This window comes from Tetrao urogallus (genome assembly GCF_951394365.1).
Source record: "Tetrao urogallus genome assembly, chromosome: 1".
NCBI lineage: Eukaryota > Metazoa > Chordata > Aves > Galliformes > Phasianidae > Tetrao > Tetrao urogallus.
In genome coordinates, this window is record NC_136813.1 from 21,589,653 (window position 1) to 21,608,245 (window position 18,593).

General features: G+C 38.0%; 1 protein-coding gene across 2 annotated transcripts in view; it reads left to right on the top strand.

Moving 5' to 3' along the window:
• FRY (FRY microtubule binding protein) overlaps window positions 1–18,593 on the top strand; it is a gene marked incomplete at both ends in the record, with an annotated part of 159,987 nt that overhangs the window by 114,574 nt on the left and 26,820 nt on the right. For both annotated transcript variants that reach the window (XM_079549123.1, XM_079549124.1), the window contains 10 exons: window positions 689–876; window positions 1,802–1,896; window positions 3,755–4,356; window positions 5,914–6,011; window positions 6,100–6,270; window positions 10,538–10,678; window positions 11,408–11,587; window positions 12,603–12,764; window positions 13,535–13,609; window positions 14,638–14,808. In XM_079549123.1, the coding sequence (XP_079405249.1) occupies window positions 689–876; window positions 1,802–1,896; window positions 3,755–4,356; window positions 5,914–6,011; window positions 6,100–6,270; window positions 10,538–10,678; window positions 11,408–11,587; window positions 12,603–12,764; window positions 13,535–13,609; window positions 14,638–14,808 (1,883 nt within the window). The remainder of the gene's footprint in view (window positions 1–688; window positions 877–1,801; window positions 1,897–3,754; window positions 4,357–5,913; window positions 6,012–6,099; window positions 6,271–10,537; window positions 10,679–11,407; window positions 11,588–12,602; window positions 12,765–13,534; window positions 13,610–14,637; window positions 14,809–18,593) is intronic.

The following is an 18,593-nucleotide window of genomic DNA, read 5'->3' on the forward strand; positions in this document are numbered from 1 at the left end:
GCTGGTAGACAGCCATTTGGATGATTAGTTAGCAGATAAAAGCTCCTATATGTCCCTTTGGTGAAATAGACTTTTGTTACAAAGTAAATGTCCTGTAGTAATTTGTTCTAGCATGTAAATTTTAGTTTTCATTTATCGTTTTTGGAGCATAGGAAATGTACCAAACATAATTTGAATACCAGCACAGTCGCTAATCAAATATCTTCCAAGGCTGAAGCAGAATTGAAAATCAGTGTTTATATTTCTATTTATATTAATGTTTAAAGATCTTACCCAAAGCCTAATGAAGCTCATAGAAGATTTCTGATTCAGCTTAGCTTTAAGTTTGGGAGTGTTTGCGTTGCTGCTGGTAAGAATGGTGTGCGGCTTCAGAGTTTGTCCAAGAATTGTAAAACAAGCTTGAAAACAGATGAAAAATATATTTTTCTGGGCAAAACATTTCCAGACTGAGAATTTTGAATTTGCAAAGTTTATTTTCTTACATTCTATGTGAAACAAATGTAAAAGTGGGAAGTTCTCCCCAAACGATATACTTCTGCATCCTCTGCATCCATTTCTTAGGGGCTATGGAGGGTGCACTAGAACATATGTTCTGCTCCCCAGAGTGTTAGTTCAGCCTCTATATGATCCACAGTAAAGTCTGTGAAAATTAAAAAAAAAAAACCTGACCTACTGCTCTTTTGCTTAGGTTTTCATTTGGAGCAGCATCTGAGTGAGGTTGCTTTACAAACAGCTCTTTCAAGCTCTTCACGACACTACGCAGGTCGCTCTTTCCAGATATTCAGGGCCCTAAAACAGCCCCTTTCTGCACATGCATTATCTGACCTCCTGTCAAGATTGGTGGAAGTTATTGGAGAGCACGGGGATGAGATTCAGGTACGTGTGTACATCATTCTTCACAGCACTGTTGATTTAAGGTACTCTTAATTTAAAAATGCAGTTTTAACAAGGTGTTCTGGAGTCAAGTGGTGCAAAGTATACAATGTGGCCTTAAAAAAGGGCTCCTCTGAATTTACTGAACCTAGATATACTCAAAGCCCAATTTAGGCTGTTACATTCTTACGAAACACCTAGAAGACATTTGGTAAATGTCACTGAATAATCTTCATGATGACCATTTTTCTCTTTTCATGTCATTAATTTGTGCTTAAGAAGCCAATCATCCTATCTGCTAATGTAATCCTACAGCATGGAATAGACACCACCTCATTGATCAGATATTTAAATCTTTTTGAATAAAGAAATCCACACCATCCATAACAACACAAAACTTACACTGACCTACCTTGATCCAGTCTTCCCTCAGTGAACTGAGATATTCACTCGGTTTAGCTAAATAGACTTTTCTCTCCTGCAGTCTTACAGGCAGAGCCTATTTGTTAAGAGATTCATGACTTACACAAAGAGAACTGCTAGCTCTTAATAAGAAATAGACTGACATTACTTCCATATTTTACGTAGGTAATGAAACTGCCACCAGATGACAGTAGTATTCTGTCACAATGGCTTGCATGGAATTTAAACCAGTGACCTGCAAAGTCAGAGGTTCTGTATGCCATTACTGGTCCCCTGATGAGATATGTGCTCTTCTTGCATGCCTTCATAGATCAGTCAGAGGCAGAAAATAAAACACACTTATAGTGACATTTTAATGTTCAGGGTAATGGCAGTGGTATGAATGCAGTTCTATTTTCAGAAGAAATCATTTTCAACAGATGACTTTATTTTATGAACTAAATATTATTGAATATTCATTATTTTGAAAATCTTTGTTGAAATGACTAATCTCATGCATTGATAGGGGTATGTAATGGAAGCACTGCTTACTTTGGAAGCTGCAGTGGATAATCTGTCTGACTGTTTGAAGAACAGTGATCTTTTGACAGTGTTATCTCGGTAAGAGCCTGCTTCACCTAAGTATATCTTTCTTTTTCTGTGTCTCATGATACAAAGTGTGTGGTTCTGCAACCTGACAGCATTAAATGATTTTTGATACAATTGGGTCCATTTGCAGCCTTCACAGAACTCGACTAAGAGCACATCACAGCCAGACTTTGCAGTAGCTGGAATACTGTTGATAGAACTAATGGCACTTTCCAATGCTTTGTAAATTCTGTCATGTTGCCAATAGGCTATAATTTATTTAAATATCCTAGAAAAATATTATCTTTTTTGCTCTTTGTGTTTTTGTACCATATACTTTAAAACATATCTAGAAAAAAAGTTGTGGTTTAGAATATTGTTTTCATACATCATGTTATTGTCAGTTTTTTTCCTGTACTGATTTTGCTAATGGTTTAGACTATCTTTCTGAGACTGCTGGCCTTGAAGTGGACATTTGTGCATTAAGGGAAAATTCAGGTTATTTCTGTAACATGGCTATTACCAGTACTGAGGGAAAACTAATGTCTGTTGGGCTCCTCATTGCAAGAACAGAATTGGGAATGTGTTAGCATTAAGTTACCAAGCTTTACCTACAAGATAGAAAACACAGGGACGATTATTTAGATTGAATATTAGGAAAAATTTATCATCAGGAATAGTGATAATGCATTGGAGCAGTCTGCCCAGGGAAGTGGTGGAGTCAGGATGCTTTGGAGGTGTGTGGGAAACATGGAGGAGTGATAATGAGGGAGATGGATTAGTGAGCATGGGGATGGGCTGATGGTTGGACCACATGATCTTAGAGGTCTTTCCAACCCTGATGATTCTTTGATTCTATGATTTTATGTTTGCTGAAGCTAGCAGGTGAAGTATTGTTGTATCATACTGCAGAGGAAAAACACAAGTATTGCCTAATGACAGAGTGGAGCTGGGGCAATACAGTTTCTGCTTTCTAGACTAAGAGATATTCTTCAGTGCATATTGTAGGAAAGAGCAAAATGGAGCATCAAAGAAGAAACATTTCAGAAGGTAAAGAGATGCAATATTTACCTTAGCATTACTGATTCCATACGATCCTCTTCAAAGATTATAGGCAGTAGGGACTTAGAATGTGATGAGGTAGGAAACAGAGAGTCAGGAATTTAACTGTTCTCCAGCACAAGCTTCCTTTACATGTATCAACACAGTGTGTTCATCTGTACAGATAATTGATAGGGATTGTCTGGATCATCATATGTTAGTTTATAAGGAGGCATAGATCACTGGAATTGAAACAGCTCAGTTTTCTGTACAATGCCTTCAAGAGCTATTAGGATTCAGGCAGAGGGAAGCTGTGACAAGGTTTCTGAAGGATGTGTACTAGCAAGGAGAACTTTGGCAGCCACACGACAGGTCTTCTGAGAGTAATGTGGCATATTGGTCATTCTGCTTAATATACAGTATTTTTAATTTCTACATTTCTCCACATTATTCCTTAAGCCACTGCCTATTTTTCCTGCCAGCTGCTAAGGTCTCTCCACTGATGAAGGCATTTTAAAGACCAACAGATTTCAATTCTACCTCTGCCCCTTTTTATGGACACTTCTACAAGTCACTTCACAGCTCTGTCTCTCCCATCCCCATGTCATTTAGACCTATTACACTGTGGGTTATCCTGTTATGATTTGGCGTTGTGCCATGTGAACCTTACTTCTATAATGTCTGTGAGAACTTCTGGAATAAAAAAGGCAAGATGCAGTAGACAGGTTGCTCATTTACTTTTTCTGTTTAAGTATTTATTTACGTTTTGATAAGTACATGCATCCAGCATTTACAGGATTCAAGCTGTGCATTCACACTTCACAATATATGTTCTTTGTTTTGGGTTCAGTTCATCTTCGCCAGATTTAACATCAAGTACCAAGCTGACTGCAAGCCGGAAAAGCACGGGCCAACTGAATGTCAATCCTGCAGGCAGTAACACAGCCACTGCTGAACGAAGCAGACACCAGAGGAGCTTCTCTGTACCCAAGAAGTTTGGAGATGTGGACAAGTCCTCAGATCCACCTCGCAGTGCCACTCTAGACAGAATTCAAGCGTGCACTCAGCAAGGGCTCTCCTCTAAAACCAGAAGTTCATCTTCTTTAAAGGACAGTCTCACTGACCCATCCCATATTAACAATCCGACCAACCTACTGGCTACTATCTTCTGGGTTGCTGTGGCTTTGATGGAATCTGATTTTGAGTTTGAGTATCTAATGGCATTGCGGTTACTGAATAAACTTCTGGCTCATTTGCCACTAGATAAAGCTGAAAACCGAGAGAAGTTAGAGAAGTTGCAAGGGCAGCTGAAGTGGGCAGACTTCTCAGGGCTTCAGCAGCTACTCCTGAAAGGATTTACCTCCCTTACTACTACTGATCTCACACTGCAACTCTTCAGTTTGCTCACACCAGTGTCTCGAATATCCATGGTGGATTCCTCCCAAGCTATAGGTAAAAACAATATATTTTTCACTCTTTCAGTTTCTGTTGCTGTTATTTTTTATGTCAGACCTCACTAGGCTACCTGCATAAAATCCCAAATGGCTCTTTCTCTTCTAATATAGAGTAGTCATTGTTTAGATTCATGTGCTTTTTGGAAGTTTCGTAGAAACACAGCATGTTTCTGAAGAGTGAATCTATTGCAAAGTAAGGCTTTGGAGGAGAGCAGTCATGTATTTAACAATTCACTTTTAGGGCTTAGCAGCTTATACAGTTTCTGAGTGCTGATAAAATTAACAATGAATAAGACAAACTTTACATAACCTGTTTTTTCCACTTTTTCCATTGAATTATTATCCAGAATATTACAGATTATATGTTTTCAATTAGTGCTTTGTGGGATTTTTCTTAGCACTGCACATATTGACAGTAAGGGTACAAATGCAGTGAACAGGCTTTCCCTCTGTAGGCACCTGTGTGTGGTGCTCCCTGTCCCTGGAGACTTTCAAGGAGAGGCTGTATCAGGCCCTGGACAAGCTGATCTAGCTGTGTGTGTCTCTATTCATTGCAGGGGAGTTGGACTAGATGGCCTTTAAAGGTTTTTTCCAACTCCATTCTATAATTCTGTGATTCTATATGATCTGATCTTCTGCTGGACATTTCACACATGGGCTGTGAAGTTCCCATCTGAAGGTATCTTTTTTTCTTCCCTGAGTGTAGAGGAAGCCCAGAGAAATTTTGCTCCTAACTTGGGCCCCATGTTTGATTGTATAAAATGATCATAAATGATCAGAAGGTTATTTTCATTAGTCCAGATTCTTTTCCAAAAAAACTGATTGTGTCTGGTTACAACAATTTGATAATAAGCTCCCAGCTCCCACATGAGTTGGAGTAGTTTTTGTTACAGCTCTGCATTACAATCACTGGCAGCCCTGAGCCAGCTATGACTTGGTGCAGAAGAGCTGAATCCTTGCTCCTGAATGAGCCCATGTGCTGATGACAGGGGCTGCCTCTTCATGCAGGAGCCATCCACTAGCTTTGGAACCACACATTTGAGAAGTTACATTTGACAACTTACATCTGAATTTTGATTCATTACTATTATTACTTGAGCAATGTAAAAAATGGAAGCTGTGTCTAGCAGCCCAACTAAAACAGTTGTTTGTTTATCACTGAATTTCTTCATGTGTTTGAGCAGCAGTGATCAAAAAGTCTCTAATGGTAAGACTGCTAAGTGGAAAAGATAAAAATACTCTGTAGCAAGAATAAGGAATATACTCTTGTGAGATATCCTGTAAATACCTGTTTCTGTGGTATTACTGTTTGCAGAAGTAGGTTTATGCTTTATAACTTATTGGCGCCTAACTGGATAGACTGGATTTTCAAACTAAGTCTCCCTTTAAGACAAGTGTGGTGTGGCAGTGGTGTGAACAATTTGACAAGGATCTGTGTGAGTTTATGGGTAATGTAATACTGAAACTGTGACCTGTCCCAAAAATACCATCTTAAAGATTGCTGTGACTGTTACCATCAGGAATATCCATTCTAATCTTTATTTTCCTGTTCCAGGATTTCCACTGAATGTTTTGTGTCTTCTGCCCCATTTAATTCAGCATTTTGACAGCCCAAACCAGTTTTGTAAAGACGTAGCTGAAAGGATTGCACAGGTATGAAAGTTTTTTACTCTTTTGTACATCTTCAAATCTTTAAAATGCAATTTGTTCTTAATGTGTTTTGAAATTTATATGTACTTAGGTTTGTTTGGAGGAAAAGAACCCCAAGCTATCAAATCTTGCACATGTCATGACCCTTTATAAAACACACAGCTACACAAGGGACTGCGCTACCTGGGTGAATGTGGTTTGCCGTTATCTTCACGAAGCATTTGCTGATATTACTTTGAATATGGTTACATATTTGGCTGAGGTAAGTTTTCAGAGACTTCTTGCAGTTTTAACCTTTCTCTTGCATAACCAAAGAGCTGAATTTTGTGAGATTACTGGAGGATCTCTGTAACTGTTATTCAACATGAAGAGTAAAGAGCAGAAATAACAGAAAAGAAACAGATTTACTGTAAGAAATTAATGTTTCTTATAACCACGTTCTTTGTCAGAAAGCTTAAGAAAAGTCAGCAGACATCTCTGATATTGACTGTCCACATATTTTCAAAATTTAGGGGTCCAGGCTGCTCACCCTCACTCAGACTTCGGGGCATGCTTGGCTCTCCCTCAAGTTGCAATTAATCACCGTGCTTGCAGACGAGAGCTCTAACAGTCGTGTCAGGTCTTCACTGATGGTGAAAGCCATGACTCTTCAGTTAGAAACTAAACCAAGAACCTGAGATTTTTCTGTTTTCTAAATTCAGAGACTCTGAAAAGCTATTAGCTCTTCAAATATGCCAGCTCTGATTCCTCCAGAATTAGTGATCTTATTCATTGGCAAACTTGAATTTCCAATGAACAAATGCTATAAATACCGAGGTCTAAGCTCTTTCTCCTTTGTTTTCCCAGCCTTAGGAAAGCATTTGCCCCTCTGTTTTACCTTCAGTGTTGTATGCACAGTTCTTGGTGTTGCTGCATTTCCACAAAGACTGTTGAATGTGATCTTCATTTGCCTTAATATGGTCTTAGGCACTTCCCCTTTAATGTAGTTTAGCACTAGGCTACTATATGAACAGCAAGTCAAGCAGGTTTTTGACCATAATTAAGTCACATTCCTCAGGCAACACCGTCATCACAGGATGACAGAGTAGTAAGCACGACTTCCTTTCTCCATATTTACATTGACTGCAGCTCTGTTGAGTCATGTCTGGGGAGTGTTTGCATGGGCACAGGGTAGCTGCCAGTCTGAACGAGTAGCAAGGGACAAGCAACCATCTTGTTCAGCCTGCTGTGCAGCCATGGAAAGACTTTTCCAGCATTCTGGATGTTTTTCTCCTTTTCTCATTAACTGATCCCCAGAGCAGCTCAAAAAATGTTCTGCTGTCTCCTGTAAACCAATTGTGGGATACACTGTAAATATGTACAACTGAATGGGTTAAGAGCCTTACTGGGCAACCTCCAGTTGAATGTTATAGCTGCTGGTTATAAAGCCTGTGCTGTAACAATTCTGGCCCAGTCCCCAGTGCTTGAGCCTGTAGGGTACCGGGAAATATACAGAGCTTAGAAATAAAAACGTAAATGTTGCAGTGGTGACACCTCCACACACATGGGTTCACCTTCAGAAGGGGTCTTTCTGCCACAAATTATTACAACTGTGAGAACAAATGCTCTCAGCAAAAGACAAAAGCTTCAATTACTGCCATTTAGACAAAAACTTTCATTAATCTGTTTGATGGCAGATAATTACTTGTCAGCTGTAAGGGTATGAGCTGTATGGCTTAAAATGAGATATTTCAACAGTATCCAAACCTTGCAGTGGCAGGCAGTGCTCCTTACTCAATTCTACAGCTACAGCCATGGAAAATGAGAAATTTCATCTAGGCAAATATTTGGGGATCTCAGTTTACAGATGAGGAAAAATCATTGTTTTGCAGTGGAGTAGAATTTTGAACCTCTGCTACAAAAATGAGAATACAAGCGAATAGCTAGAAGCCTACTTGATTTTATGTTAGATTTTTGCATATTCATGTTTAAAAGTCAACCTTGCAGCATGAGGGTACAGTCATCCTAGAAGCATATCTGAGTTAGCATGGGTCTTGTGTTAAACTAGCAATTTGTTAGACCAAGATCATTCTTAGGCTGAAACAGTCAATACAGGAGAAAGGGCAGGAAGCACACACAGATTATAATGTGCCTATGGTAGATGTTCACTCCTCCTTGTTAGAGGACTGCCTGTGATGGAAACATGAACATTAATAACCCCTTCGAAGCCAAGGAATCACTAGAAGTTAAAGCATCTGCCTTGCAAGGTGAAGCACATCCTAGATCAGGTATAATCCCAATGCTACCTTGTCAGCTGGGTGTGGCTTGTGAGATACCTTCTATATTCTCACCTCAGTGCACAAGGAAGGCATTTCTTTGCCTGATAAACGTAGCCTGAGAAGTGCTGCCAGATTTGGAGAGACAAAGGCAGTATTCATTCACTCAGCAGCAGACAGCCCTGGCAGCCCTTGGAGGAGAAGGCTTTGCTTTCCACCTACTTCCTAGTTAACATCTGCTTCAGGAAACTGAGCTAACAGAGTGTGCTACCCTAGACCCAGAAAAACCCTACCGTACCCTAGAGAGGAATCTACAAGTTTTCAAAACAGTTCGTAGGAACCAGAGTCAAAGACCAAGAAGAGTTAGATTTCATTTTGCAAATGTAGTGGAACCACCTTGTCCTGGAATTCACTGATCTGAATGATGTGTTATCTAAACTCCACCTTGCTGCTGGTTTTGTTACTCATCATAGCCAAAGAATTCTTACTGTTTTAAATGAGTTTTAAAGTTGTTATTCCTTACCACACTTCAGTTCTCATGAGATATTCATGATGCATTCAAATACACTTGAACTGTCAAAAACCACATGCATGATTACATCAAATGAAAACTGACGTAGTCCACAAATGTTTATAAAGTTTAGGGAGAAAGATCTTTTTAAGCTAAATGATTCTGTTGACAACGAACTTATACAAAACTGAATGGAAATTGGAAGCTTTCCTAGAACAGTTTTCTTGCCAGTTACAGAGGAGAAAATCTCACTATTACCCAAGAATTCATTTTCCTTTTAAAAAAGTGATTATCTGATGTAAAAACCTCTGCTTGAGAACACAGAATTCCTTCCTCTCATCCAGATTGTTTCTTGCCATCCTTTATTTCATGCTTAAACGATGTACCAAGTGATGTGCTGGATAATATGAAACAGTGTGCAAGGACAGAATTGAGATCCTAATGGAACACAAGAAAAAGCCTATAATGCTGTTTTGAAAAATTGCTAAGCACATTTATCTCTCAGTAAAGGTATTGATGGACTGTAGCTGCTTACCTTGTAGAAACTTTAATTTCAAAATTTCCTACTGTCTTTTTGTAGAAGAATGGATAAAGCATGGTGAGTTCTATCTATTGTGCTGTAGTAGAGCTTGCGTACTTTGTTTTACTGCTCCTTTTTACTGGTGAAAGAAATCAGTAGATACTTCATGGGATTACATAGTCTGCTTTACCTGAGCAGTTCATTTCTGCTGGCATGAAACATTATCATTCAATAGAAAGCCTGTCAGGTCATTCAGGGCAGTGAGTTCATCCAGTAAATTACTAGTGTCTTCTTGAGTAACAGTTGGCATTTTTGTCTTTTGGAAGACTGATGACATGACACACTGTGAAGTCTTTTAAAAGTAATTTTCTGGATCTTCTAATCAGTGCTAGATGAAGTTGGCCTGAATGTAAAGGTAGTTTCTAATCTTGAAGCTCCTGGTACCGTTAGCGTTAACGTTTAACTGCCTCTGAAATTTGTGGGGAGGGACAGTAGCTGTCAGCAATGGAAGAATGTGCTGCCTTCCAGGAAATGTTCAGCTCTTTCACCCACAAGCAAACATAACGTGTCTGTCTGTATGGGTCCTGAATTAGTCATGTATATGTTTGAGCACAGTTCTGTTGCCAAGCTTCATTGTGGTATTCCCGTATATACATTCAGGTGTTCCAAGATTCTGGGATCTAGATCAAGCCCCTCTTTGTATTAGTGTGTACATAAGGAGACCCCAGGGAATCCATCTCCTTCTTAGCAGAAAGTGTTTCCTTGGCAGTTACAGCTAGTGAGCAGTGGCAATGAAGTATATTTGGGTAAATATCGATGTCTGAATAGTAGTAGTTTTGTTTCTTTAGCATGTTGTTGTTTTTTTTTCTCCTTGACTTTCAGCAAAGGCAGAAATATAAAGGTACTCCCCTGTTTTTATTGGATGTACTTCCCCCATTAATGTGTAAATATTACCTGCCAGTTTACTCATCTGTAGAATCTGTTTTCTGGATAAGTTAGAGCAAGCGTGTATAGAAGATATGCTTCATTATCAAAACAGGCTGGCATTTGGCTCTCAGCTTAAAGCTCTATTTTATTTCACACTTTTATCATCATCTCTTGTAAAATGTTTGTAAAATGCTATTGCAAAATGAGGGGGTGAGGAGAGATTAACAATAAAAGTACTATTCATGAAACTAGTAACTTTTCCTTTAGGGAAGAAGGTCTCAAAATTTATCTATAATCACTTTACTTTTTTTAACAGCTGCTAGAAAAGGGTCTTCCCAGCATGCAGCAGTCCCTCTTGCAGATGATCTACAGTCTTCTCAGCTATATGGACCTGTCAGCTATTCCTGTCAAACAGTTCAACATGGAAGTGCTAAAAACTATTGAAAAATATGTACAGGTAAATTTCTCCTTTATATTAAAATAGGAACTTTACAGTATTTAGTATATTGATTTTCTTTGTATGATTTTAAGACTATGTTAGCTGGAAGTACTGAGAACATCCACTGTGATAATTAATTAATAAATATCCTTACGCCTAATAGGCTGTGTGTCCCCAGATAAGATGCCCAGCTGTGTGTTCTCTGTGTGGGAAGGGTTAAACTGCAGCTATATTGCTTTGGGAAGCAGCTTGATACCAGGCAGATCCTGACTGACCACTCTTTTTAAAAATTAGTGTGAGGGAAATGTGGCATAAGCACTTCCTTTTAGAAACTTCTGCACCTGACTCTTGCTGAGTGGAAAGCACCCATCTGTACTAGGAAATCACAGCTATAAAGTGCCTGTTTTGAATCAGTTTTTCTGTTAAGCAGAATCTGCAGTGGCACCTATTCCTAATGATCAAGGCCTGCAATTGGAAGTTTAAATCCTTTGTCTGCCAAACTGGCCTTTCTTTCAGGTCCCCCACTTTGCAGGATAGTTCCCTAACAGTGGTATCTTAGGCAAGGGGCTTAGTTTCTGCTTTGAAACTGTTCTGTAAATATGTATTTAGTCACTGGTCAAGACAGAGAATAAACAGTATTATTCCAAGTCTGCATTCTTATTATGTCAAAAATATGACTGTAAATTTGTAAATAGTTATGAAAATATGTGAATCTTTCATTTGCTGATTAAATATGTCTATTTCTAGAGCATTCACTGGAGAGAAGCTTTGAATATCCTGAAGCTGGTAGTTTCTCGTTCTGCCAGTTTAGTTCTACCATCATATCAACACAATGATCTTTCAAAAATGGAAATACATCGAGTGTGGAACAGTGCTTCCAAGGAGCTGCCAGGGAAGACGTTAGAGTTTCATTTTGATATTTCAGAGGTACTTCTTGTAATTCTGCTGCTTAACACCTTGGTGAATCCTGTCATTCAGTAGTTCCTTAAACAAGTTGTAGCTCCTTAAGAAAACGGAAAAGTTGTGAAATAAAGGAAACTAGCAGTAGGACTAGAGGGAATGGCCTTAAGTTGTGCCAAGGGAAGTTCAGGTTGTACGTTAGGAAAAACTCCTCCAAAAGTGGTCAGGTGTTGGAAGGGGCTGCCCAGGGAGGTGGTGGAGTCACCATCCCCAGAAGTTTTCAAGAAACATTTAGATGTGTTGTACTGAGGGATGTGGTTTAGGGGAAATAATGGTGGTAGTTGAGCTGTTGAACAGGATGAACTTGGAGGTCTTTTCCAACCTGGGTGATTCTATGATAGAAGAGATAATTTGAACTCTTTTACAGGAGTGGTTATCCTGAAGATCCTGTATACCTTTTGATTTTGTAGAATTGAATGGTCTTACTGGATTTAATGGGCAAATCATTCAAGTTATAGTTACGTGTCTGTGTGATTGCTTGTGGAATTATAGATTTCTTTGTATAGGTAATAGTCAGAATATTGATATAAAGGGCTTTTTTTTTTTTCATGTAGGAACATGAAATTTCTAGTAAATGCTGAACTGTCATGAATCCAAGAATTTCATTGTGCCTTAAAATGGGGCCAGACTGCTCAGTAATCTTAATCTGGATTTGAAATAAATTTCATAAACTTTCTGGTTTTATTGGTGAAATTACGGGTTTTTGGGTTACTTCTTATGTTATAAAATGTTTTGACAGTTTCTTTGAATGTTAGCTATTTTTGAATTCAAGCACAAGCTACTAGGGATGGCAGCAGCTACTGAGAGTTCACAGTGAAAAGTAATGCACATACCAAGTGACATAAAATTTGCTACACTCCTTCTTTCACCCATGCTTGTGATGTTCAGAGCAATCTTTTCCTGCAACTGAAGTGATTGGCCCCATTTTAAGTTCCTCCTGGAGCACTGCGTTGTATTAGTGAATATTTACTCTCTGTTTAAGACTCCAATTATTGGGAGGCGGTATGATGAGCTGCAGAGTTCTTCCGGACGAGATGGTAAACCCAGGGCAATGGCTGTCACCCGAAGCACTTCTTCAACCTCATCAGGATCTAACTCCAATGTCCTTGTTCCTGTGAGCTGGAAGAGACCACAGTACTCTCAGGTAAACTCCTTTAAAATAGCCCACTATTCCTTAATAGTTGCACTTGGAGCAATTGAATTAACACAGATTGGATTCCAGCCTGGCTGTGTGTGCTAAATATCTCTCTCAGATTCAGAAATGAACTGAGTTATGTTTTGTTTCCATATGGCATTCTTTTAACCTGAAGACCTCAATGTCAGATGACTCAGCTGATGGGTGAGTTCAGGTGTCAGCGAGGAGAGCAGACAGACAGCAAGTGCTGTTTTCTAAATGTTGTTTTCTTGGGAAATGTATAAAAAGAATTCCTTGGAACAACATTCCTGAAAGTGATGTTTGATTATGTTACTGATTTTTCTAGCTTCAAGTTAAAACTATGCATAATAAATGTATATTGGTTTTTTTTGTAATGCATAATTAATGGCTTGGTTTTTTGGTGTGGTTTTTGTTTTTAACATAGCAGATTATATAGGAATGACTCAGCCCTTAATTTTGCAGAACATAATTATATACGTGCTTAATTGGAAACTTCTAAACTGTCCTTTCTGAAGTTATCCACAGGATCTAATGTTTTGCTATTAGGCTTACTAGGCTAATTTAAAAATAATAAGCACTAAAATAACTAAGAGCTATTTTTATTTCTCTTTGTATGTACAGTTGCTCTGGGAGCAACCCTGAGAGCACTGAATGACTGAACTGTTGATTGTTTTTTTTAATTAAATTTTTTTATTTCTAGCCACCAGAAGAATGAGTGGCTTGAAAAATGCTAACTTGAGAAATGTCTTGTCTTCTAGAAAAGGACAAAGGAAAAGCTGGTACATGTCCTTTCTCTGTGTGGTCAGGAAGTTGGACTGAGTAAAAACCCTTCAGTAAGTAGCCTTCCATTGTCCATTTCTGTATACCTTCGCGCCCAGAACTTTAAACGTGAAGAACTATATTTCCCAGTGCTGCTGATCTGATTTGTATAATTTAATGTCATATTGCAGTCATTCTGGTTTACACTGGCTCATACTGCATTTCTCAGTGTACTGGCTCTTGGGTGAATGGCCTTCTTACTTAAGGATGATTTACTTACAGAGCTACGTGCCTTTTTGTTGAGAGAGATGTGTTGCTAGAAGTTTGATATATGACAGCTAAGTGTGTACAGTAATGACCTCTGGTATTACCAGTCTGTACCCTTTATAAAGTACATAATCAAATTACAGAATTAAAGCTGAGGTGGAGTCTGATTTTTCTGTTAGGTAGTACTTATAACTTTACTTTTTAAAAATTAATATTGTCTTGTGCTAAGAAACAGGCAGTAGATCATCTAAGGACATTCTTGAAATAATTATTAAATATTTTCTACAAAAAAAATAAAATTTCTAAACCCTCTTTTGAATATGATTTATATATCAGTTGTATTCTGATGAACAGATCTTTCATTTCTACAAGACGGGCATTTTCACAGCTAAATTGCATGTATAATTGTTTTTAGTAGGAAAGGAAAAATTATCTTTCGATTGTATTTCTAATCTTGACAGATTTTAAACATCATTCTTAACTAGTTTTTTTAATTATTATTATTATCTCATTCCCTTGACAGTATCTGTGTTGCAAAGTTCTCTGAATATTGTTCCTGTAAATGCATACAAACATTTCAGGCAACATCAATCTGCAGCCATTAGGAGGTAGCTGTAATATTCTTGGACGTGTTCCTGCAGTATGAAATTGTTTCTTTGCACAAGTTTAATCTGAAGGCACCTGTCCAACATAAATAATAAAGAGTGTTCTAAAAATACTCAGTGAAGGAATTAGGTGTGTACTGGAAATACAGCCTTCTGAATAACCAATTACAGCTTTTAGGAAGAAACAACCGTAGGGAACAGTTTGTAACAAGCAGTCCTTTGAATTGTAGGTGATTTTTTCTTCCTGTGGTGATTTGGATTTGATTGAGCACCAGACGAGCTTGGTGTCCTCAGAAGACGGAGCAAGGGAGCAGGAGAATATGGATGATTCAAACAGTGAACAACAATTCAGAGTCTTTAGGGACTTTGATTTCCTAGATGTTGAGCTGGAAGATGGGGAGGTACAGTATATTTTCTCTGAAACATCTTTTTTATTAAAATACTTCCACATTATTTGTACTAAAAGCTGTAGTCCTCTTGTAATATGAAGCTTCAGCTGTATAACTATAAACTTCATTTTGTGTTATTTATAATGTTCACTTACTGTTTACTTCAGTAGCATAACAGTGACAGGCTACCACACCCTTCCTTTTTGAGTCGGCTTTAGGAAACACTGCAGAACTGTTACTGGAAGATAAAGCTGCTGTTCTAATACCTTTTAAGTGAGCTCACTTCTAATTCAGTTTATTTCAAACACAATATTGAAGGTCTAAATTGTTAACAAGTTATATTTTGAGATTTTAAAAAGCATAAAATTATTCCAAATCTGTTGGTTCATGAATAACCCTCCAAAATACAAATTCAGACCTTCAGGCTGTTGGTACTCCTACAACTGCTGATGAAATCACTAATTCTTAGAGAGATGCACCTTTCATTCTGCTGACACTGTCAGTGATTTCATCATTTCATACAGAAAAAAAACAGAACCCTGGGGGCCCAGATCAAGTTTTCACAGGTCAGATTGCCTGGTAGCTAAACTGCTAAAGGGAAGAAGTTGGAAAAGTGCTGAAATTTGGGGTGCTGCACTCTTTCTCTTTGCTTATATAAAATTTGAAGTATATCTTTGTACTTGGGTGCCAAGCAAGTCTAACAGTTTTGTTGCTATTTAAACGTTCTGGAATTGACAGCTCTTGTGAAGAGTGCAAATGTTCATCATACTTAACTGTTTAACCAATTGCATAATTTGGACGTGGATTTTAACATGAATATTCTCAGGCATCACTCTTAGCCTTGAGAAAAACATGTACAGGAAGAAATAATCAGTTTTTTCCACTAGTAGAATTATTTAAGGTAAACTGACCCCTCAACTGTGAACTGGCATCTGAATTTAACTTATTTCCCAATGAAAGAAAGGACGAATGAATGGAAGGAGATGTCACAGAGTCCTTACTTATGGTCAGGAATCTCCATATGAAAATGTAACTTAAGCTCACAGCTGCCCATTGCTTTGCTCAACAAAAAATTAAAATTAAATTAAAAAACAAGTGACATCATTAGTCGAAAAAAGATGAAGCAGATATTATGGAAGAGCTTTATTTTCCAAACAGTGATAAAAAACAGCAATGTGGGGTTCCTTTGTCAGTGTGTACCAGATGCAATTGTTTCTGTGTCTTAAACACTTTAAAGATATTACAAGAGATTGGGACTAATTATCATACAATAATTGTTTGACCAGTGGGTGATATGTAGGAATTTCTTCATTCTCTTCAGTTAAAAGCATATACGGACTATGTATAATTACACAGGATAATTCCTGTCCAACAGTGCACCTTCATGGACTGTGGTCCTGCAGAGATTTGTTCTCTATATGTGGCTGACTTCAAGTCTGAAGCCTAACTAAATATATTAATTGTCTTAAGTTGGTTGTGAAAAAGATACTAAACGGTTCTCGTTTTATGTGAAATAGAACTAAAAATGTGGTCCTTTACAAAAGGCAATTTGGAAATTGCCATGGATTGTATTCCAAGGTCTAGATCCAATCTGATTTACCAATGTTTTACTGAAATTGCTCCTTCAGCCAATTTGAGACCCGGTAGAATCTGTATCTGTAATGACTCAAAGGAAATGAGGTCTGAATTTACAATTACAATTTGAACAGGTCAGTGATGCTTTTATCCCCCCCGATCACAAAACTTTTTTGAAACTTAATAAAGATGTGAAAGCAGTTAATGAATATTTTCAGACTTTAAAAATAGGTCTGAAGAGTTGAAATATTTTTTTTTAATTACATTAGTTAAAACTGTAGGCAAATGTTTGTCTATGATGTCTTTAATGCAGTAATTTTACACAGATTCTTTCTATTTGTTTTTCTATCTGTTATATCTGCTACCCAGGAACTTCAGGTAAGAACGCTCCTTGAACTCAGACGTGCTGGTGTATGTTTATGCCTTCTTGCAAATTTGTATTATAAGATAATCTCATAGTTGTGCTGTTGCCCTCCCCCTCCTGTGTGTTTGGGTGGGTGGGCAGATGAGTGCCTGCCCTTCTGACAGGTGCTTCAGTTTTGTCTTGTGTTAGAATTATTTTGTATTTTCTTTCACAAAGTTAGTTTTAAATTACATTCTTCTTCATTTTAAGTCTGATTTTAACATTTTCAGTGTTCTTGACAAATTTTAAACTTTCTTAATTCTAGTATCAGCATTTCTATTGATAAGTATAATGTATAAGTATTATGTGCAAACAAAAGAATTCCCAGCCTTTCAGTTGCAGTATGTTGGCTCCTGTTACCATCTCATGAAAGCTGATACTTGAGACCTTTTCAGAAAGTGTAGATTATAGTCAGTGAGAATAAACCAGTTAGTTCATACACCTTAATTCAGCTGCATACTCCTGCCTTTTCTGGAATCTCTGAAGAAAACTGAAAAGGTGCATCAGTCTTTGTGAGCTGCAGTGCAGTTTCATATATAGAGGGGGCTGCAATGACACAGAATTTGGATGAATTATAGAAGGGATTTGACAAAAAATTATTTTGCATCTATGTTTCTTGTATCTTGAATATCAGTTACAATATTCAAAAACAACCCCCAGAAATATCTTTGTCTCAAAATCTCTGTGCATTGGAAGATACAGTGATATGGAAGTGCTGCCATACTCTTCCACACAGTACTTTTGCCTACATCCTTCAGTATTTGTGTCAGTCCATTAACTCTGCCATTACATATGGTAAAAACTTAGGAAATAAGTTTTCTATGATTCTTACTGGCTTTAGGAAGGAGATAACACTTCTCTCCTCTACCCTGGGCTATTAACTTTTCAGTGTCTCCCCTTTCTGTGCCTCCCCTTCCCCTGGGTTGTGGTATTGCTTAAAGTGGCTGCCACGGCCAGTTTGCTCCTGTACTCGAGGGCAATGATTGCGGAACGTTGGATGTGATAGCTGCTCACTGCCAGTGAAACACATCCGTAAGTGACTCTTTTCCTGGTGGCTTTGTCAGATAGGAGATGTCTTCACTCAAGCTGTAGATTAAAATGAGCATCCTCTCAAATACATCTTCCCTCCTGCTTGTTTGCTGTGAAATAAGCGCTGCTTCAGACCATAAAGCCTAGTCCATCTCAGTACACATGCTGACCTCTTGTATAAATCAGTATGATTCTAGGTGTCCCTGTAGCAAGGTTATGCTAACACCAAAGCTATGGGTTATTTCAGCTCTTATCCTTTTCTCTTCCTTTTGATTCACTCCCCACTTCTAATAGCATGCCCTTCTTTTCTTTGTGTTGTCTTCCTTTTTAAACACATTGCAGAACTAAAACAGGACAGGAAATAGGCCCACAGACGTGGGCTGAAAAGTTCATTGATAGCTGTCCTCAACATTGAGGATCCAGTTGTAATAATGGTCATCTTTGCTTGCTCATAGATTTTGCTTTGTTACTTATTAGATTATTAACTCATGCAGCATGTCCCATTGCTGCTTGTGTCCATCCAGAGGAGGATGAGTTGCCAAAGAATTTGTTAAAATAAGTACTTGGGAACTGCACAGCAATTTCTATGAGTTAGAGATCTAATTTTTTACATCTTGGTTTTTATGCCCTTCCTGCATAAAATTGCTGTGTCTCTGGATGAAAACACAGGGTTCTTCTAATAAATGTGTCAGGCTTCATAGCAAATTATTTATCATTTGCTCTTCAATGTAGTGCATTCTTTAGTACAGCATGCTCTTGTAGATTGCAGTTTTTGCATTTTTGGATTCTT